At 39.1% G+C, this 22,782-nt stretch overlaps 1 protein-coding gene across 4 annotated transcripts in view; it reads right to left on the bottom strand.

The window, feature by feature from the left end:
• Positions 1-6,448: 6,448 nt before the first annotated feature.
• TMEM116 (transmembrane protein 116) overlaps positions 6,449-22,782 on the bottom strand; it is a 39,409-nt gene continuing 23,075 nt past the window's right edge. Inside the window, exons 5-11 of one of the 4 annotated variants that reach the window (XM_037052119.1) lie at positions 16,623-16,727; positions 12,532-12,581; positions 11,284-11,367; positions 10,802-10,940; positions 8,909-9,053; positions 8,260-8,333; positions 6,449-7,513 (exon numbers count right to left, since the gene is read on the bottom strand). In XM_037052119.1, coding sequence (XP_036908014.1) covers positions 7,307-7,513; positions 8,260-8,333; positions 8,909-9,053; positions 10,802-10,940; positions 11,284-11,367; positions 12,532-12,581; positions 16,623-16,727 — 804 coding nt within the window. In that variant the 3' untranslated portion in view covers positions 6,449-7,306. Of the gene's footprint in view, positions 7,586-8,259; positions 8,334-8,908; positions 9,054-10,801; positions 10,941-11,283; positions 11,368-12,531; positions 12,582-16,622; positions 16,728-22,782 lie in introns of all 4 variants that reach the window. The other 3 variants (XM_037052121.1, XM_037052122.1, XM_037052120.1) reach the window with 3 other exon arrangements.

Genomic DNA, 22,782 nt, shown 5'->3' on the forward strand with positions numbered 1-22,782 from the left:
GAGTTCATTTTTTTAAAAAAGATTTTATTTATTTATCTTTAGAGGAGAAGGAGAGAGAAAGAGAAACATCAATGTACGGTTGCCTCTAGTGCATCCCCTGCTGGGAACTGGCCTGCAGGGTACTGGCCTGCAACCCAGGCATGTGCCCTGACTGGGAATCAAACCGCAATCCTCTGGTTCACAGGCCTGTGCTCAATCCACTGAGCTACACCAGCCAGGGCCTGTGAGTTCATTTTTTGTTTGTTTTAGATTCTATGCACCAGTGAGATCATATGGTACTTGTCTTTCTCCATGTGACTTATTTTACTTAGTACAATGCCCTTAGGGTCACTCATATAGTGGCAAATGGCAAGATTTCCCTTTTTTGTGGCTAAAGATGGTCCATTGCATACACAGACGCATATACATATGTGTGTGTATAATATATATAGTCCATTGTATATACATCAATATCTATCATGTTTTATCATCTATTGATGGACACCTACATTACTTCCATGTCTTGGGTATTGTAAATGATGCTGCAATGAACATGGGGGTGCAGATGTCTTTTCAAGTTAGTGTTTTTGTTTCCTTTGGGTAAATACCCAGAAGTAGAATTGCTGGATCATATGGTAATTGTTTTTAATTTTTTAAGGAACTTCCATTCTGTTTTCCACAGTAGCTATACTGATTTATATTCCCACCAACAGTGTACCAGAGTTTCCTTTTCCCCCCACATCCTTACCAACACTTGTTATTCCTTGTCTTTTTGATAAAAGCCATTCTAACAGGTATGAGGTGACATCTCATTGTTGTTTTCATTTGCACTTCTCTGATGGTTAGTGGTGCTGAGCACCTCTTCACGTACCTCTTGGCCATCTATATGTCTTCTTTGGGAAAATGTCTGTCCAGATCCTCTGCCCATTTTCTAATTAGAATTTTTCTGTGCTTTTGAATTGTATGAGTTCTTCATATATTTTAGACATTAACTCCTTTTCAGACATATGATTGGCAAATATTTTCTCCTACTCATAGGTTGCCTTTTCATTGTGTTGATGGTTTCTTTTGCTCTGCAGAAGCTTTTTAGTTTGATATAGTTATACTTATTTATTTTTGCTTTTGTTGCCTTTGTCTTTGGTGTCAAATCCAAAAAATACATCCTGAGACTGATGTCAAGGAGCTTACCACCTATGTTTTCCTCTAAAAGTTTTGTGGTCTTACATACAAGTCTTTAATTTGTTGTGAGTTAATTTTGTGTATGGTATAGGATAGTGGTCCCATTTCATTCTTTTGCATGTAGCTGTCCAATTTTCCCAACACTATTTATTGAAGAGACTGTCATTTCTCTACTGTATATTCTTGAATCTTTTGTTGTGAATTAATTGTTCATATATGTGTGGGTTTATTTTATTTCTGGGTTCTCTGTTCTGTTCCATTGAGCTATGTGTCTGTTTTTATGCCAATACCATACTGCTTTGATTATATAGCTTTGTAATATAGTTGGAAATCAGAAAGTGATGCTTCTAGCTTTGTTCTTTCTTGAGGTTCCTTTGGCTGCTTGGGCTCTTTTGAGGTTCCACACATATTTCAGGATTGTTTGTTATTTCTGTGAAAATGCCATTAGAATTTTGATACAGTTTATATTAAATCTACAGATTGTTTAGGGTATTATGACCATTTTAACAATATTAATTCTTCCAAACCATGAGTATGAAATATCATTTGCTTGGGTCTTCTTCAACTTATTTCTATAATGTCTTACAGTTTTCAGTGTACAGGTCTTTTACCTCCTTGGTTAAATTTATTCCTAGATATTTTATTCCTTTTAATGCAACAGAAAACAGAATTGTCTTCTTAACTTCTCTTTCTGATATTTATGTACAGATTTTTAGGTAGACATAAATTTTCATTTCTCTGGGATATATATCCACAAGCGTAACTGCTGAGTCTTGTGATATTTGTTTAGTCTTCGGAGAAACTGCTTGTTTTCCAGGGTTGCTGTATAATTTTAACTCCCTTAACCAGTGTATGAAAGATTCAGTCTCTCTGCAGCATCACCTCTATATTTTCAGTTTCAGCTGCCGTAGTGCTCTGTAGTGATCTCTCAGGGAGTCTTTTTTACCCCTTTAACTGCGCAACCTTCTTCAGTGCCTGTAGTCTTTGGGCAGAGGCCAGGCAATGGTTTAGGGCCACAGGTTGCTCTGGTATGAGGGACTCTGAGAATCTCATGGAGTCTTAATTTTCTTTTTTCTAATATCTGTTAATGTTAAACATTTTTTCATGTGCTCATTTGCCAGCTATATATCCTCTTCAGTGAACTGCCTCATGTCTTTTGCCTACTTTCTAATTGAGTCATTTGCTTTGATATTGTTGAGTAGTGAGAGTTCTTTATACATTCTAAATATGAATCTTTCATCAGATAAGTGGTGTGCAAATATTTTCTCCCGGTCTTCAGCTTGCCTTTTCATCCTAACAAAGTCGTTCACAAAGCAGGAATTTTTACTTTGAAATCCAATTGATGGATTTCTTCTATGAAATCAAATTGTCTAGGGTAAGATTTGAAGTGATTTTTTTCCCCAGGAAAAATTTTTTTTTATTTTTTTATATTTTACTTATTTATCTTTAGAGAGGAAGGGAAGGAGAGAAATATCGATGTATGGCTGCCTCTTGTGAGTCCCCTGCTGGGAACCGGCCTGCAACCCAGGCATGTGCCCTGACTGGGAATCGAACCGCGATCGTGTGGTTCGCAGGTCCGTGCTCAATCCACTGAGCTACACCAGCCAGGGTACCCCAGGAAAAAAATTCTGAAGTGATTTGAAGTGATTTTTCCTCCCATTCCCCAGATGCTTGAGAATGGGCCCTTCCCATACAAATCTGCATATCATCTTACTGCTGGTACTCACTATACTTCAAGAGATGCACTGTAACTGGGAATATCTTTATTATAAGATAGTCATNAACCGCGATCGTGTGGTTCGCAGGCCCGCGCTCAATCCACTGAGCTACACCAGCCAGGGTACCCCAGGAAAAAAAATCTGAAGTGATTTGAAGTGATTTTTCCTCCCATTCCCCAGATGCTTGAGAATGGGCCCTTCCCATACAAATCTGCATATCATCTTACTGCTGGTACTCACTATACTTCAAGAGATGCACTGTAACTGGGAATATCTTTATTATAAGATAGTCATCCCTAGGAACCTAAAAATGTTCAGAGAACTGAAAGAAAAAACAGAAAACATGGCCTACATACAAGGAAAATATTATTAATCTGAAGCAAAAGAAAGGATTATTTCTCAACTTCCCTGTTTATATACTACATAATGGAAAAATGGCCTTGGACAGGTCTTTTATTTAGGATGACTGGGTATTCAGTGGGTGATCTGGATTCTCTTGTGACTGTCAGCACTCAGGGCTAAAGAGAGTCCTGCCCTTACATGGCACTCCTCACATCAAGCCTATACTTCAAAGAATTCTGAGCATATGATTATAGCCTATCTTTAAAGTCAGGTGAGTCCTGTGCAGTCAGCAGATTAACAAGATGAGCTCTTAACCACTTTACAAATTCAGAGCAGAATAAAACTCTCCTCAGTGTGGACACTTCCCAAGTATGCAGAAATGTTTACTGTTGTTGACAAAAAGTGATTCCAAATAATAGTGTTACCAAGACATGATTATAATAGATGCCCCTGCTTTGATCAACAGGTACACGAAAGAGCTAAATGTGAACGTAGACGGAGAAAAACCTAGTGAAAACCTCTCTGACTATGTAGGAAATACTTCAAAATTTTTACTATGGGGGAGATTCACATCTTTTGAGAAGGGTAAAACATAATGATGCTCATAATTATTGGCCAAAGTCTTGAAAAGTACCAGGGCCATGCATTTCCTCAGTAGTATCTGCACTGCTAAGAATGCAACCAATCTTGACTCTTTCTTCATGAAGATTTACCACATTCTGCAGCTCTCATGGCTCATGAGCTTGACCATAACTTGAGAATGAAGCATGACCATGTGGCCTGCAAATGCCATGGTCAGACCTCTGTACTACACATGAACTTATTACTGTAGACAAGGGCTTCAGTAGCTGCAGTTTCCACTTTCAAGAAGGGAATGCCTGTTTCTTAAACCTTAGCTCCAAAGCTCCTTTGGAAAGTCATATAGTAGGAAGAAAAGGGTGGATGAAGGAGAATAATATGATTATGACAGTGTCCTTGATTGTCAAAAGGATCACTGTGGTCTGTTCTCATGCCAGCTGAAGGGTCTGGGTCCTGCACTTGGATTCTGCTGCAAAAACAGATTTCTTAAGGCAACTACACCTTGCCCCTTCAGTGTACATAAGTGTGACCTCCAAGAACACTGTAATGGTACACACCTTCATTACAGGCAAATAATATAATCAAGATGGCACCCATAGTAAATAACAAGTTATTGTTACTAGAACCAGTGGTAAAGCCTAAAGAGTCAATGCATTAAAATCTTTGGAAAGGGCACAACGGTTGCCTGGGAAAGTTGCTATCATTACATGAGTACCAAGAGAAACAGGTCTGAAAACTGTGACAGTGAATCTAAAGGGACTTTTAGGTTCTTCAGCAAGTGTAGGACCAAAGATATAAAATGTAGGAAGCTGCCAAGTGAAAACAACCAAAAGCTCCCAAACATTGAAAACCACCCAGTTCCCCATGCAGGCCACAAGGTGTTGATTTTTTTAAAATCACAGATAGGGCTGCTGAGAAGTTGAAGGATGATATCTATCCCATGTGATCCACAGAAGATCTGTACATTACCATACCTGCTAAGATACCTCTATACCTCACTATGACTGCAACCTGAACTAGTGTCATGGGAGGGGTGTTTGCAACACTTAGAACTGCCACAATGTCTATTCTATGTCTATGCTCCTCCTCCATGTGAATTCAAGGGCTATGGAGAACAGTGTAAATAGTGGCCTGGCTTCATGGGTCCCCTCTGACTCAGGATGATGAAATACCGATCATCCTAATCCAGGTCTTATTTAACCTTTTATTATGTCTCATTCCTACTATATTTTCATTTGCCTACATCCACAGAAGATCTAAGACCAGTATCAATGCAAAAAATTCATCATAAAAGCAAGATGAATAAACTTGACAAATATTTGGTAATTATCTTCTTTCTGGTAATGAAACCAAAAATGAAGTAATACTAAAAAGACATTTTCAGAACTAGACTCTTTACTTCTGGAGTCCTTCATGGTTTTTGGAGATGGGAATTCTCTCTTGCTTCCATCTGTCTTTCTACATGCCAAATGCTTGTTAGCTTTTAAATTAAAAGAAGTTACCCTAAGAATCCTGAAACACCAATTCAAAAGGACCTATGCACTCCAATGTTGGTAGCACCACAATTTACAAACAGCCAAGTGCCAAGAAGCAACCTAAGTGTCTACCAGTAAATAAGTGGATCAAAAAACTATGGTACACTTATACAATGGAATATCACACAGCAGAAAGGAAGAAGGAGCTCCTACCCTTTCTGACAGCATGGATGGAACTAGAGACCATCATGCTAAGTAAAATAAGCCAGGCGATGAAAAACAAATACCATATGATTTCACCTATAACTAGAACCTAATCAACAAAACAAATAAGCAAGCAAAATATAACCAGAGACATTGAAATAAGGAACAAACTGACAGTAACTAGAGAGGGAGGGGAGAGATAATGGGGGGAAATAGGGGAAGGGCCATCAAGGAACATGTACAAAAAACAGATGGACAAAGCCAAAGGGGGTAGGTTTGAGGGTGGGAGGTAGAGATGGGTGGGGCAGGGGATGTGGTGGGGTGAAAATGGAGACAATTGTTCTTGAACAACAATAAAAAATACGAAATTAAATAAAGAAGTTAAAGTAGCTCCCTAGGTGAGGCAATCTTTCTTATCCTGTGCTACTCAGAAAGAGGTCTCCAGAACTCTGGCACAATGAGAGGACTTAAGGTGTGAGGCTGACAGAACAAGACCATGCTACCCTCCACAGTAAGGCTGAACCTCATGGCCTAAAATCTGAAGAGCTATTATTGAGCTCCTTAAAATTCCTAGGAAGAGCTCCTTTGGAAAACTCTCTGAAGCTTACTTTTCAGAGTAGCCTATCAAATCCACCATTGTAATCTGCTGTGTCAATTTTCTTTAATCCTAACAATTTTGTGTTGGACAGACCAGAAATTTACCAGGTGAGAAGCATCTGATTATGAGCTCCAGATGTTTTGTTAATTATCATTCCAGTCATTTTATCCACCTGACTTTCCCCTTTGTTTTGGCATCATAGTACCTGCTGTTCTGGCCTCAGACTGGACTTCTTCATAACTTAACTGGGGAGACCAAACATCACTTGCTAAGCAGTTAGAGAGTGGGAAATAGATTAGATATTCCTACCCATAAGTGAGGCTCTGTAGTCTAGGAATCTTTTCCCCAAAAGATTCTAATTCTACTCATTAGTCATTCATTCATTTGTTTATTCGTTTATTCTACAAACATAGTTATTTAGCACTGTTAGGTTGAACAATGTAAAATTGATATTAGAATATTTTCACTTGCAAAAATGGCAAGTTCACATGGTTTAACATAATTCAATGTCCAGGCACTATTAAACCTACTTAGGACTTCTGCTTGTAAATGACAGTTTACAGTTCTTGATTCCTAGAATTTCCTTTAGTCAGGATTTCTCTTAAATCTTGTTATCCCTTTCAAAAGACTGGCCCTAATTTTCTAAAGCAGGATGGTCCCTATTGCCAAGACCTAGAACAGCACTGAATATATGAAACTAGAATGTGGTATATCTGAGGATTCCACTGTCACTTTTTTGACAGTTGCTGTCTTTGCTTTTCTGAGTTTCCAAACCAATTCAAAGGATAGAAATCCAGAACTTTCTTTGTCCAACCTCAGAGACAGTACAGCAATGATGAGATCTGAGAAAACTGTTGCATGCCACCGTACTTCACCTACAACCATAGAGTAGGGAGCCTGGAAGTGGTATGTTTAAATAATAAACTAGAATTGATTTTTTCTAGAAAGACTTAGAGATAAATCTAATATTCATCAAGGTAATATGAGTCCATCTCTTAGATGGAAAATGGCTTCACCTTCCTGAACAAAGGCTTTAAGAATCGTTAGTGAATCTGAAAATAATGAAGAGATCCTGCCCAATTTGCCTAGAATGGTGCTAACCATGGCACTATGTTCCCTTTCACTTCCATAGTTTAAGGAAGGGTTAGAAATGGCTTCAGACATTCCACAACACTCTTCCCAATCCCTTTAGTGTGGAACAACTCTGGTTCTTGTACTCAGGTGTTATAGTTTCAAAGAACGGTGGAGGTGTTGGTATCAAAAGCAAGGGCAGACTCCAGTGGATCTAGGCCCCTGCTATAGAATCTCTTCTGGGAACATAATAATGGTGTCTGGGTGTCTGCATCACGCCGAGCCTCTTGCTTTAGTTGAAAGAACTTGTACTGCGTCCATCCATATACGCCACAGTTGAGCAGACCCTGGGATGATGCTGTTAGAGCCTGGAGGAGATGAAGGGGTGATGGAGCCCATCCTTCAGGCTTTCAGAGATCCAGGGAATAGTCCCTATTCCCCTATTTATAAAGCATTGTTATATTTCCTCTATCTCATACATCAAGGTCTGGCATCAGTTTTTAATATTTTTCTAGCTCTTCCTGAAATCACTCTCCACACTGTACCTTGTCACGGATGATTAAGAGTTGCTCCTATTTCTTAATATATACAGAAGGACGATGAAGTGGTTTCAATGCCTCTCTGGACTGCCTCATTTCCCAGGTTAGGTTTGAGAAAACTGCCCTATCACACAGTCAGACAGCCCTTCTTAAATCTGACAAAGGAGGAAAAAGGAATCATTCCATTTCTCTACTACTCCCTCCCCATTCACCTACAAGAGCTACTTTATCCCATCCGGTTCACTCTGGATGGGAGACAATCAAGTCGCTATTAGTGCTTCAAAAGAACATTTGCTGGTAGGTCTTGTTTTTTGTTTCTCACCCCTTAAAAACACGTCAATGAAATGAAGTTGACCAGATGTATATATGCTCGGAAGCGCTCTCACAAAAGTATCTACCTCATCTATGAGGAGAATTTTACATTCTTCATAACTAAATATAAATAATAGATTTTCTCTTTTGCAATGTAGGAATAAATACTTTGAAGGGCACATTGTGCTTACAGAGTAGCGGCAGTATAAGAGAACAGGACCAGAGGGTGTGAGAGCAAAGACGCTGGATGATGAAGGTGTTACCTGGAGAACATAGAGGGTCATGTGAAGTTTGGTGTCCTGCGGCCTGATCAGCTTCATGGTTACCAGAATAACAGCTGGGAAAACACAAAGTATAAACCTTGTTGTCAGCCCTGGCTGCGTGAGCATAAAATTCTTCAGTATCCATGCCCAGCCTTGTTAGAATGGAAGCTAGAGGCACAGTGAAGACCAGCAGTGAGACTGAGCAGTTGTATAAACCACTAGGACTTGGGCCTCCAGCTTTTACTCCTGACTGATTAAACTTCGCAGACTATTAGTGTAGCAATAATGGAAAGACATACTACAGGCAGATACACTTTTCAGCATTTTAGAGTGTACCAAGCTTTCATAACTATTATTCAGTCTGATCCTCAAAACTTTATGTAGCAAGAAGGATAAGTATTAATATCTCTGAGTTCTGTCAGGACATTTCCTTGCATATCAGGTTGCACCTGACGTACAATTATCTTAATTTCCAAATCATAAGAAGAAGCTAAGGAGGCTGGGAAAAACTGGAAGCATGGGTGGTACCAACTTCAATTTGACAAGCGAAACAGTAATTTGTAGTCATCCTTCTTGGTGAGACAACTTTGCTTGATCAGAACCCAGCAGTCCCCTCTTCACTGCCCACCTCTTGCCATTAAGTACCCACCTGGGCCCCAGCAGCAAAAGAAGGCCACTGGGTAGAAGCGCACTCGCTGCTCCACGATGTGAATCACCGCCCACTGTTCACTTCCCAGAAAGCCAGTTGATTTCACAAACTTCTTATACAGTGTCTGGGCTTGGATGAGTAAGACCTAGATACGGGTACAGCAGTGAATAGTTTGCCCAAGGCTTAGTGATTTCCCAAGTCTATCCTCCTATCGTTTTACAAGGATCATTCTCTTTGGATCTGACAGCAGAATAGGCCATTCTTCTGTCTTTACGATCTGAGACTAGCCTTTTTCTGAGAGAAAATTATCTTCAGAGTGAACTTTTTTGGGGGTAGGGAAATGGACAGATATTGGCCAAACTTGTGGTTACCATGTTCAAAACATGAACCTTATATAAACCTTCGGGATTTTTTTTCTCACTGAGGCTGATCACAATATTCATGAGAAGTTAAAATGAAGATCTAACCAGACCCTCTTTTAAAACACTTTATTAGAGATTGTGTTTGAAAGTGTTCTATGCTTAATATCCTTGAAATAAATACTTCAGCACTGTGACTGAGCTTAAATTCTCAACCAGAAGCAAAAGAAGTCTCTTCTTGCCCTTAGATGGAAAACAGACTGCTTTTCCCCTTCTTTTGATACTATCTTTATAAGGTTTAGCTAGTGAAAGAAATATAAATCAGTTCAGAAGTCCAATGTGCTTTCTGTGGGGAGTAAATGAGGTAATAATCTTGGTAATAAATCTGACCAAATTTGAAGCTTTTTCCTAATAATCTAGATCCATAGTCTAAATTAGCAACTAATTACTTAGTTAAGTTTAGTTATCTAGTTTCTTTTTCCTGGAGATACAGGAATCAAAAGGAGTTTTGTATTTATCTGAGAATAGTTATGGCTAGTAAAATCAGTTAATCACCTGTTGACTAAAAGAGAATCAGATGTTAATTCCAAATGTCCTTTGAAGCTTGGCTTATTCTAAAGAAGCAAACAGGAATCCCTAGGGTGCCAGGCTACCCGTCTCTCTTGCCAATCAGTTCTAAATATAAGCCATCAAAGCCATTTTATTATAAAATAATCACTGTACACTCTTTACAAAGTTGCTGATTTGAGCTACACTATCCCCATAACTTATATTTGAACTGTCAAAGGAAGTTGCTCACAACATACTTGGTTCAAGTGTGCTAGGTGTGCTACGGCACAAAACATATTCGTGGGGTAGATTCGGTCTGCAGGCAGGTAGTTTATAGTCCCTGAACTAGGATCTCAAGAGAGGAGAAGATTCTGAGAAACGGATAGGGCAAATCAGAAGGCGTATTTGCTTGCTTCCTGATTCAGTACTAGGCAGTCATATATAAATAACGTATTGTCCCACCGCCGATGACTTCACTTGTGCATCGCTCTGGTGATGGCAGGTGAGCATTTAACAACTGCCCATGCCGCTTGGCAGCTTAGTGTCAGTTAGACATAAATAATAACATAAATGGGAACGTATAGCTAATAAAAACTGAGAAAGGAAAACTTTCATTATCTGGAAAATTAAGCCAAAGCTCACGCCCTGTGCTCCAGAGTGTCACTCTGCATAAAGGAGATACTTGACACACACTAGTTTTCCACTCTGACCCTCATGAGGATCCACAAGGACATACATTACTAGTTCAGAATGAGGATAATTCTCACAGAATGAATATGGGCTCCTTTTCCCACTCACCATTTGATCCTGGGAAGTCCAAAAGGCTGAAGGAGTAATTAAATTGTCCATATCTCCTAGCCACTTCCTTAATTCTAGGACTACAGAAAGCAACTCTGGACCTCATCTTTCCCATGCCCTGGAAGTACTACTCCATCCCTCCACAACCCCCCTTCTTTCCATAAAGGCAGGTAAGGTGGCACCATACCACGATGATGAAGAGGCTGAATAGAAAGCTGCCCAGGAAAATGGTGAGCCCATAAAAATAAAGTGTGCTACAGACTGATGTGTTGGCAGAAGGCAGGAGCTCAGCCATGGCTGATGGTGCTGAGTGCATCAGGATACACCTAGGAAGAGAAGCAACGGACAACAGTACTGCTACAGATATGAAACTAGAGAGACACCTATCAGTGCAACGGAAGTTCACGGGTATGCAATTTGACTCACCATTTTGCTAAACCTTGTCCATAACAATTTGTTCCTTCTCACAGACACATTATCTTCTAGCAATTTTGTACTATATTTCCACTTACGTATTTTCAGCCTTGACTACATGTTATTCTGTAGCCCATTGCGAATATGAGCACCTTGGCTAGAATGTATATAGAAAGTCTTCTTCCATCTCTATTTATAGAAAAGAACAGGTGTTGACTGACTACCATAAAAGTGATAGATTTGGTCATTACTCACCTGTGGCTCTGGCTAAAGTTGCGAAAACATTCACTGACATTGCCCAAACAGAATACAGGGACCATCAATAGTAGAGGTATCAGGCTGGGAGAAAAAAAAGACTTTTTTATGCCCCTTTTCATTTGCAAAATATTATCCTTGTCTTCTCCCACCTCCATCACCCCACCAACTCTCCACTAATACACATACACATTTAATTTCTCCAAGAAAAAATACCTCAAAAAACCCAAACATTCCATCTTTTCCCAATTTCCGTGGAAGTGAAGTGAGGAATGCATTTTCTGTGAGGATACATCTTACACTTAGGGTACCAGGCCCTAAAAAAGTTTCATGAAGAGTCTCTGGGAGTCCTGGCTTGTGTGGCTCAGTGGACTGAGCATCGGCCTGTGATGCCCAGTCAGGGCATATGCCTGGGCTGCGGGCAAGGCCCAAGATGGAGGCATACAACCAATCGATGTTTCTCTCCTCCCTTCTCCTCTCTCTAAAAATAAATAAATAAAATCTTTAAAGAAAAAGAGTCTCTGAGAGTTGAGTAGTCAAATATAAATCCAAGTAGGTCAAAGTGGAGGAAAAAAATTTAACAAGGAGCTCTGTGCTCACTCAGTCTGTTTCACTTTCCATGGTGACCAGAAATAACTTCATTCTTATAAACCCCTTCCTGGGAGCTTTTCCAAAATATGCCTTTAAGATATTATTTATCTATGTTTCAGGTTGGCGCTCAATCCACTGAGCCACACCAGCCAGGGCTCCAAAGTATACCTTTAACTAACCAATTACTTATCCAGAGGGAGAGATCCAAGAGTAAAAATTACAAAATCTAAAACCAATTCTGCAGTAACCACTTAAATAAGATACAGACCCTTTCTGGGCTCAACAATTTAAAGAGTCTCACCCAATGTTATGAAGTTGATAAGATCTTGAAAGCCACCTATTACAACTTTTATGATAATTGAATAGGAATTAGAAGTCCAAAGACTTAAAGAGACATATTTGAAGGTCGCATGGTGTCGATAGCAGGATTAAGAATAAACCCCAAATCTGCATCTTCAAACTGTTTGCCTATCCTGTCTAAGAAAATGGAACCTAAGATTACATATTTGTTGTTTCCTACTCAGTAAGGTTCTGTGAAGATCTAGGCATGACAGACTCCATGGAAATAAAGGACAATGTTCTCCTACTTGCTCCCACCTAGACCCCAAAATAATGACAGTCCACATACCTTTGCAGGAAAGAAAGCAAAAAACTTACCTTGACAAAATGATGGCTATCCGACCAACTTGACAAGTATTATCTATAACCTATGAAAAGAATAAATGTGAGTAATGTCTTAGGATACTACCAATCATATTATAATAACCCCCAGGTCATCATTTACCATTTGACAGAACAAAAGTCTCAAGAGTCGGTTTACTTCAGTTAAGCAATATTTGCTATAAAGTTCAGTGAAACAATCCCTTAGCATTGAAGATAAGAGAATTTTATCTGTATTACTATATTATAAAAAAGATAATAGCCACAAAGAGAACCTGCAGGAAGTAGCTTAACCATGAGATTTGGATACCAGAACAAATTATCTTAAAAAGAAAGACAAATGTAAAATCACACAATGTCCCACGTTCTAAAAACAGTTCAATTCTAAGCCCTGGCTGGTGTAGCTCAGTGGACTGAGCTCGGGCCTGAGAACCACACGATCGTGGTTCGATTCCCAGTCAGGGCACATGCTTGGGTTGCAGGCCAGTTCCCAGCAGGGACTCACGAGAGGCAACCATACACTGATATTTCTCTTCTTCTCTCCTTTCCTTCCTCTCTAAAGATAAATAAATAAAATCTTTTTAAAAATTAAATAAATAAATAAATAAAATAAAAACAGTTCAATTCTCTTTTATGTCCAGGGAGATGTGGCCTTTTCACTCCATAGAGGTGGAGTGAAAGTCTATGTATGAGATGACCCGCAGAGAGCATAATAAGCCAGGGTTAGTGTAATAAGGACAGGGTCAATAAACCCTTTGGATTATAAGGCCCTCAAGACTTGTTAGATTCTAGAAGAAAGAGCATTTAAAAAATCTCCAGTTGTATTAGACACTGTAAAACACACAACAGAACAATGGTCCCTACCCATTAGGAATTTACGGTGGAAGATTTTGAACAGAACACCTTAAGGAGATGACAGAATAGAAAGCAAGTGTTTTTCTATTTTCAGATAGAGATCATATCAAATGGCACTGTGAGGAATCAAAAAGCTTAAGTGAGCAATTAATCAATAATCAGCGATGGGTAACTGATTTCCCTGAAGAACTTTGAACCAAGAATAGCAAATAATTTCAAGTTGGATAGCTACTGCTGACTTCAGGTAAAATGGGAAAGAATAAAAATTAGTCTTTGGTGACTCCTACCCACCCCTTCTTCTCTTTGTATTCTATCCTCTGTCCATTAGGGGGCAATCCTGTGTTTAACTCTTGTTCTTACCTGGATATCAGTGAATCTCTGATAAAAAGCTTACTGATAAATGTTTAGGGCAGAAATTTTGCCCTAAAATTTAAAAGAGAACTCAAACATTAAAAAAACCCAAGGCTCCTGGTATAAACTATAATGACAGAATAATAGGCAGTGGGCTTAAGGTCTCTGGTCAGAGTTTATCTCTTGGAACTAGTGTCAGAGCATGTGTTACAGAAAGGAAAGTACATTCTGTACATGTGTAGGAATAAAAGCAGAAGACTATATATGACAGGTGTCTCTCCCTCCCTTTTCTTCAAAACTTAGTTTGTTCTCCTGCCAGGAGCCCAAGCCTAAAGAGATAATGTTCTCTTACGTTGCTCCTATCCCTGCAGGGCCTCTGGTCTCATTGTGGCAGCTTCTTTAGGGAGCAACTGTGGCAGAACAACCGCTCCCAAATTCTACTCAGTCTCTTAGCTTCTGAATGAATTAATGAATTAAAAACTTGAACTACTACCCCTAAAACACTGCTGAACTTCTTAAACATTCATCTGCCCGAAGGAAGGAGAATGAGTTTCTTTGAATTAACCTTCCAGCTATAGGACTCTAGGATCATACAGACGAACATTAAAAAGATACACAGCTATGGGCATGGGTCATTTCTAAGTTGTAGGGAGTCAAGAGATTAAACAAATTTAAAATATAGAAGAGTAAATATATGTGTTGACTCTACAGATGTAAACAAGAGAAAGGGCACCAGAATATAGTCCTATGCTTTTCAATACAATGTAATTAAATTAAGATTACACAAAATTTAAAATTCAATTCCTCAATCACACCAGCCACATTTAAAATGCTCAGTAAGAGCACATAAAACACTGGATCACTGCCAACAATTCTACTGAGTGCTTATATAGACTGCAACGCCTTGTCCAGTATGCTGAGTAAGAGGTCTCTGCAGGCTATTTTTCCCAATGATTTCCCCACCACGCTTTCTCCTTACAGTAAAAAGAGAAAAGTTTTATGAGCACTCTATGTCTTTGAGCTTCTCCGGCAGTCTGTATCAACAACAAGGCTAGAAAAGCAGTTCTTTTCAGAAGAATATCTTTTTGAGTTAGTCAGTCAGATTAGGATTTCAGTAGCATAGCATTTCAGAGTTAGAAGGGGCATGAAAGGTCACACAGACCAACACACCATTTTATGATGAAAACAGCGGTCCAAGAAAGGGAGATGCTATGCCTCAGGTACTACAGGGGATCAGTGACCGAACTGGGTCTAGAAGACAGATCTCCTGATTCACCTTCAAATGCTCTTTTCATGATGCTATAGCACTTATTTATTCAAGAAATATTAAGCTTCACCATGTGCAGGACAGTATACCACTCTCATTTGTCACAGAACTGATCCTCAGGCTCTAGAGAAAGATACACTGGGAGGCATTCATGATTCATTTACTCCATGGTACCCTTAAGAAACATCCCTTTTAAAACACCACAACAAAACGAATACTGTAGAAATAAGACTGGACTATATAGTAAAATATGTATAATATTATTTAAATATATAATGACATTTAAATAAGTGAAAATTGCTAACATCACAAAAATGTCTTCTGCTAAGATCACATAATGGTGTGAGTCAGAAATAAGAAACAAAGCGTACTATACAATGGAACACTATTCAGCAACAAGAAGGAATTACTTACTTATACAATGCTACAATGAATATACTGCAAAAGCATTATGCTAAGTGAAATAAACCAGACACAAGAGACTATATATTGTATGATTCCATCTATAGAAAATGTCCAGAAAAGGAAAATCTAGAGATGGAAAGTAGATTAGTGGTTGCTCAGTACAGAGGGCTGGAAGGGGATTTAGCAGTAATGGGCATAAAAGATTTTATTGGGGTGAAAAAATATTCTGAAACTGTTTTATGATAATGACTATACAATCTAAGTTTATTTTTTATTTTTTAGTTGAATTTATTGAATGGGGTAGCATTGTTAGTAAAGTTATGCAGGTTTCAGAGGTACCAGTCTATAACAACATCATCTGTGTATCGTATTGTGTGTTCGCCACCCAAAGTCAAGTCTCCTTCCATCACCATTTATCCCTCCTTGACGCTCTCCTACGTTCCCCTCTGCCCCTCCCCGCTTCCCTCTGGTAATCACCACACTGTTGTCTGACTATGAGGGATTTTTCCTTAATTCCTTCACCTTTTGATAAGTTTACTTTAAAAATCATTGAATTGTACACTTAAAGTAAATGATGTAATATGTAAAATATGTGTACACAAAAAGAGTCCAGAGGTACTGACCTAGTGTTCTCCTTTCTTGCATAATTGTAATGCTAGTCAGCACCTAAAGCTCTTTGTGAACCAAAGAAGGGAAGACAACTAACTGCTCCCTGGGTTAATCTTGTTTTCCGACGACCACACATTCGTTCCCCTGCCCTTCTGGGAATTAGCATCTGTTGCCCACCATACCGAGGAAATATGACAGAGCAGAACAGACGCTCTCCCTTTCCAGTACCTGCAGTTCAAATCCCGGGTTACCAGACTGAACACTTTCCCAGACTCTTCACCCAGATCCTGTTCATCGGCAACAATGACAGATTGGCACAGAGCCAAGGAGGGCTATTTCCTTTACTGAATACAACCCAGCAGGAATGGCAGCACTCACTGTACATAACGTTCCCTATAATCTAATGAAGTCCTTTTTCCCCTGTGGCTTGAGAGAAGAGGAAATCATGTCAACAGAATAGAAACTCAGTGAGAACATGCTTTTTCTTTTATGAAGCTCCACGAATTCACCTAGACAGTGCTGAGTGCTTACACTGTTTATCAAGGACACGTTTGTTTGAGCGTACTACCACGCTTAACTCTTAGCTCTAAATAGCACTTACCGGGGAACATGTGCTCTGTCCACTCTGGATGTGTTTCACCCTTAGCTCTCTGTACAGATACCAGATGTAATTGACGGTGTAGAGAAATGAGGAAACGTAGAATATCTAGGCGAAAATCAAAATATCCCATCATGACTGCCCCACTCTGACTTCCTTTGATATATTCCATTATTTTCTACTATAGGAATCCTACCTACTGTTCTATTAGCAACTCACCATCTGTATCTATACCACATAAAAAATGGAAATTTTACCAGGCCTACCTAAAACATGTCTCGGCTTCCTTATTTTATCCTTCTGGCTGTTCGGAGGAACCACAGCATTATCCAATTCCCCTCACCTAGTCTCTCCACTTTTATAAGGATATCATAGAATCTTTTTCTATTTTATTTTCTTATTTAAAAATACCATATGGATTTCCATTTCTATTTTTTGTTAAATTTATTGAGGTGACACTGGTTAATAATATGATATATGTTTCGAGTTCTGGCTGAGATGAGGCGTAGGCAGAAACCCTTCGCTTCCTTGCACAACCAAAACAAGGATAACAACCAATCTGAAATCAATAAACCATCAGAAGTACCAGGAAATCAAACTGCATGGAGCTCCGACAACCAAGGAGTTAAAGAAAAAATCAACCAAAACAACCAGACTGGTAAGAACTCCCAGTGAGATGGTGGACCGCATGGGTGGGACTGGCTGAGAAAAACTGTGGGGAGGCAGCAGACTGTGCAGGTGGGGCTGGCTGAAGGTGAAACTGAGACTTGGAGCTGACTGTGGACTACCACAGTTGCCGCAGTGGGAGAAACTCCCAGTCTCACACCACAGTTCATTGGAAAGCAGGCTAGAGTTGAGCAGACAAGCTGCATTGTTCCCCCTCTGGCCCCTCCCCCACAGGCAGCACCACAGTTACAGCCAAGAGGGTTGCCCTGCCCCAGTGAATACCTAAGGCCCTGCCCCCTTACAACTTAACAGGTGTTCTAAGACAAAAAATGGCTCAAATGAAAGAACAGAGCAAAACTTCAAAGAGCTAAGCAATGAGGAGATAGCCAACCTATCTGATGCAGAGTTTAAAGCCCTAGTAATCAAAATGCTCACAGAACTGATTGAACTTGATCTAAAAATGAAGAAACAAATGAAAGATACCCAAAATGAAACAAAGCAAAATATTCAGGGAACCAACAGTGACAGGAAGGAAACCAAGACTCAAAGCAATGATTTGGAACAAAAGGGAAAAATAAATATCCAACCAGAACAGAATGAAGAAACAAGAATTCAAAAAAAGTGAAGAGAGACATACAAACCTCTGGGAAAACCTGAAACATCCCAATATCCAAATTATAGGGGTGCCAAAAGGAGAAGAACAAGAGCAAGAAACTGAAAACTTATTTAAACAAATAATGAAGGAAAACGTCCCCAATCTGGGGAAGGAAATAGACTTCCAGGAAGACCAGGAAGCTCAAAGAGTCCTGAAGAAGTTGGACCAAGGAGGGACACACCAAGGTACATCATCATTAAGTTACCCAAGATTAAAGATAAGGAGAGAATCTTAAAAGCAGCAAGAGAAGAGGAGAGAGTTACCTACAAAGGAGTTCCCATCAGACTGTCAGCTGATTTCTCAAAAGAAACCTTTAAGGCAAGAAGTGGCTGGAGAGAAGTATTCAAAGTCATGAAAGGCAAGGACCTACATTCAAGATTACTCTATCCAGCAAAGCTTTCATTTAGAATGGACGGGCAGATGAAGTGCTTCCTAGATAATTTCAAGCTAAAGGAGTTCATCACCAAGCCATTATTACACGAAATGTTAAAGGAACTTATCTAAGAAAAGGAAGGTCAAAAATATAATGAGTAATAGAGGCTGTGGAGAAAAGGGGACCCTAGTGCACTGTTGGTGGGACTGCAGACTGGTACAACCACTGTGGAAAACAGTATGGAATTTTCTAAGAAAACTAAAAATGGATCTACCTTTTGACCCAGCAATTCCACTGCTGGGATTATATCCCAAGAACCCTGAAACACCAATCCAAAAGAACCTACGCACCCCAATGTTCATGGACGCACAATTTACAATAGCCAAGTGTTGGAAGCAACCTAGGTGCCTGTCAGTAAATGAATAGATCAAAAAACCTATGGTACATTTACACAATGGAATTCTATGCAGCAGAAAGAAAGAAAGAACTCCTACCCTTTGCAACAGGATGGATGGAACTGGAAAGCATTATGCTGAATGAAATAAGCCTGGCGGTGAAAGACAAATACCATATGATCTCACCTTTAACAGGAACCTAAACTACAAAATAAACAAGCAAGCAAAATATAACCAAAGACACTGAAATAGAGAACAGGCTGACAGTGACCAGAGGGGAGAGGGGAGGGAATTTCAGGGGGAAAAGGGGAAGGATTTACAGGAACTAGTATAAAGGACACATGGACAAAAACTAAGGGCGGGGGGGAATGGGAGGGAGGTGAGGAGCACTGTGCAGGTGAGATGGGATGGGAGTAAAAGACAGAAAACTGTACTTGAACAACAATTAAAATAAATTTAAAAAATAAATGGTGAAGTAGAAAAAATAAAATAAAATAAAATTGTTGCCAAAAAATCTAGGAATTCCTGCCATTTGCAACAGCATGGATGGACCCTGAGAACATTCAGGCAGAGAAACACATACTGTATGACCTCACTTGGATATTGAATCTTAAAAAAAAAACTTGTAGAAAAAGAGATCACATTTTTGGTTGCCCGAAGTGGGGAAAGGGGGAGGGGAAGTTGGAGGAAGGTGTCAAATGTATAAATTTCCGGTCACAAGATAAATCCGTACTATGCATATAGTGACAAAATGACAACCGCAGTTACCACTGCGGAATGATACATGAGTTACTAGGAGAGCAGATCCTGAGTTCTCTTCATAAAACAACATTTTTTCCTTTTTTGTATCTATATGAGATTATGGATGTTAACTAATTTTTTATTGTAATTATTTCACAATACATGTGAATCAAATCATTGTACTGTACACCTTAAACCTACACAGTGATTTACATAAATTATATCTCAATAAAACTGGAAAAGTTTGCTTAAAAAAACTCCAAAATATGAAGAGTAACATGATAGCAGTCTCACAACTATTAACAAATAAACCAAAAAAAGAAAGAAAATCAACAAAAATACTAATCAAACAACAAAAAACAGGAACAGAATCAGAGAAATGGACATTGCATGGAGGGTTTTCAGTGGGGAAGGGAGGAATGGGGGGAAAAGGTACAGGGAAGAAGAAACATAATTGGTAGGCATTAAATACACAGGGAGAGGTAGAGAATGGTATAGGAAACAGAGAACTCAAAGAATTTATATGTACAACCCATGGACATGACCTAAGTTGGGAGGGATGCTGGAGGGTTGGGGATGCAAGGTGGAGGGGGAATAAAAGGGGGAAAAATTAGGAAAATGGTAATAGCATAATCAATAAAAACACTTTAAAAGATTATATAGGGGTCGAGTGTACATCTCTATGATACATGATCTGTATATTGCGTTGTGTTCCCACTACCAAAATCAGATCATTTCTGTCACCATATATTTGACCTCTTCTACCCTCTGCTACCCACCCTATCCTCTTCCCTCTGGTGACCATGATACTGCTGTCTGTGTCTATGAGTTTGTGTTTGTTTTCCTTGCTTATTCATTTGTTGATTTCAGTTTTAAATGAGCCAAGGACCTGAACAGACACTTCTCCCAAGAAGATATACAAATGACCAAAAGATATGTGAAAAAATACTCAACTTCCCTAGCTATTAGGGAAATGCAAATCAAAACTCTAATGAGATGCCACCTCCACCTGTTAGAACAGCTTTTATCAACAGGATAAGTAATAACAAGTATTGGAGAGGTTTTGGAGAAAAAAAAACCCTCATTTACTGCTGGTGGGAATGTAAACTGGTACAGCCACTATGGAAAACAGTATGGTGGTTCCTCAGAAAATTAAGAATACAGTTACCATGTGACCCAGCAACCCTGCTGCTGGGTATCTACCTTAAAATACTGAAAACATTTATTTGCAAAGACATACGCTCCCCAACATTTCTTGCAGCATTATTCACAGTGACTGAGTGGAAGGATCTACTTCCAATAATGCTAGCCTAGGCTATTCAAAAGGTTGGTTCAAACCAACCTTTCCATTCAAAAGAACTAAACATGCTAGATGCTACTGGTGCTTTCTATTTATCACTGGTTTTAGTAATTTGCTTATGATGTGCCTTGGTGTGTTTCCTATTTGTTTGTTTGTTTGTTTCTTTCATATAATAAAGTGTAATTGTTTTTATTCTGTTTATTAATTTAGTTTTTCAACTACAGTTCACATTCAATATTATATTAGTTTCAGGTGTACGGCATAGTGGTTGTCTGCATGTTTTTTTGCTTGGTTTTATTAAGCTTCAGGTATATGATGGTTTATATTTTCAACAAATTTGGAAATTTTTTTGTTATTATTTATTCAAACATATTTACCAAATAACTTTGAATTCCTTTATCCAACATTTGAGACAAATGATGGTTTATAGAAGGAAATAACATCCCATACGTTACATGTCCTTCCAACATTGGAAGTAAGCAACAGAGAGGCTGACTGAGACAGTGTCTGGTACTGTCATTTTTCCTTTTCTTTTTTCTCCACAGTAGTTATCACTGATAAAGAGTAACATTAGCACAACAATACTCCCAGGCCCTTTTGGGAAAAGCATTGGGTTTATTTCTGATCCCAAAATTGATGTGGGGACAGTCACATGTGAGCAAATCAATTCTTTCAGTACAGAGCCAGTTGTCCAGAAGAACTGAAAATCTCAGCATTGCAGACCATGGATCAGACTCCATTTTTCAGAGCCAGGTGCTATAGTCCAGAAAAAGCCTTCTGACCCAAATATTCTTCTGTCACTGTAATGTATGTTTATTGGTTGGCTGAGTTCACAAAAAAAAAATCTTGTAAAATCTCACATCTCAATTTATGAATCAAATACTGAAATTATTTCTGATGCCTTGGTTCTCAGAATCACTTTGCTTTTCAGGTAAGTTCCAGAACAAAAGACTAGCTCTTGGTAAATAATTGGTTTCTTCTGTCTCACTTCAGTGAAGTTTTCCACACCCAGCCTCTGACCCCAGGCAGCTCTGGGTTGCCTATAAAACGCTTTCCATCTAAATCAGATAGGAACTCATTAACTGCAGGCACATAATGAAGTTATAACATAATCGGCAAATAAGCCTGGTTCTAATTTGCATCTATACCCACCCCAGTAGAGGAGGAAAAGCTTAAAAGAAAAAAAATATTCATGTGTCCAGAAGCTTCAGCATTCTAAACCTGAAAAGGACTTTGTTTTTTTTTGTTTTTTTAACTTTTAAAAAAATATATTTTATTGATTATGCCATTACAGTTGTCCCATTCCCCGCCTTCACTCCCCTCCACCCTGCAACCCCTCCCCCACCATTTACCCCCTTTCATTCATGTCCATGAATTTTAACTTTAAATATATTTTATTGATTATACCATTACAGTTGTTCTATTCCCCCCCTTCATTCCCCTCCACCCACACTCCCTCCCCCACCATTATCCCCCCCTTAGTTTATAACCACATGTCTCAACTTCTTTAGATTCTGTATTTCCCCCACTATTATCGCCCTCCCCCCTATTTTCTACCTACCATCTATGCTATTTTCTGTGCCTTCTCCCCCCTTCTCCTCCTCCCACCCCCCTGTTTCTAACCCTCCATGTGTTCTTCATTTCTATGGTTCCACTCCTGATCTAGCTGTCCTCTTGGTTTGCTTTTGTTTTAGGTGTGGTTGTTAATAACTGTGTGTTTGCTGTCCTTTCACTGTTCATATTTTTCATCTTCTTTTTCTTATATAAGTCCCTTTAGCATTTCATATAGTAAGGGCTTGGTGATGATGAACTCCTTGAACTTGACCTTATCTGAGAAGCACTTTATCTGTCCTTCCATTCTAAATGAAAGTTTTGCTGGATAAAGCAATCTTGGCTGTAGGTCTTTGGATTTCATGACTTGGAATACTTCTTTCCAGCCCCTTCTTGCCTGTAAGGTCTCTTTTGAGAAATCCGCTGACAGTCTGATGGGTACTCCTTTGTAGGTGACTGTCCCCTTATCCCTTGCTGCTTCT

The sequence above is a fragment of the Sturnira hondurensis genome, unplaced genomic scaffold (assembly GCF_014824575.4).
Source record: "Sturnira hondurensis isolate 20B ecotype Veracruz unplaced genomic scaffold, ASM1482457v3 Scaffold0007406, whole genome shotgun sequence".
NCBI classification, from domain to species: domain Eukaryota; kingdom Metazoa; phylum Chordata; class Mammalia; order Chiroptera; family Phyllostomidae; genus Sturnira; species Sturnira hondurensis.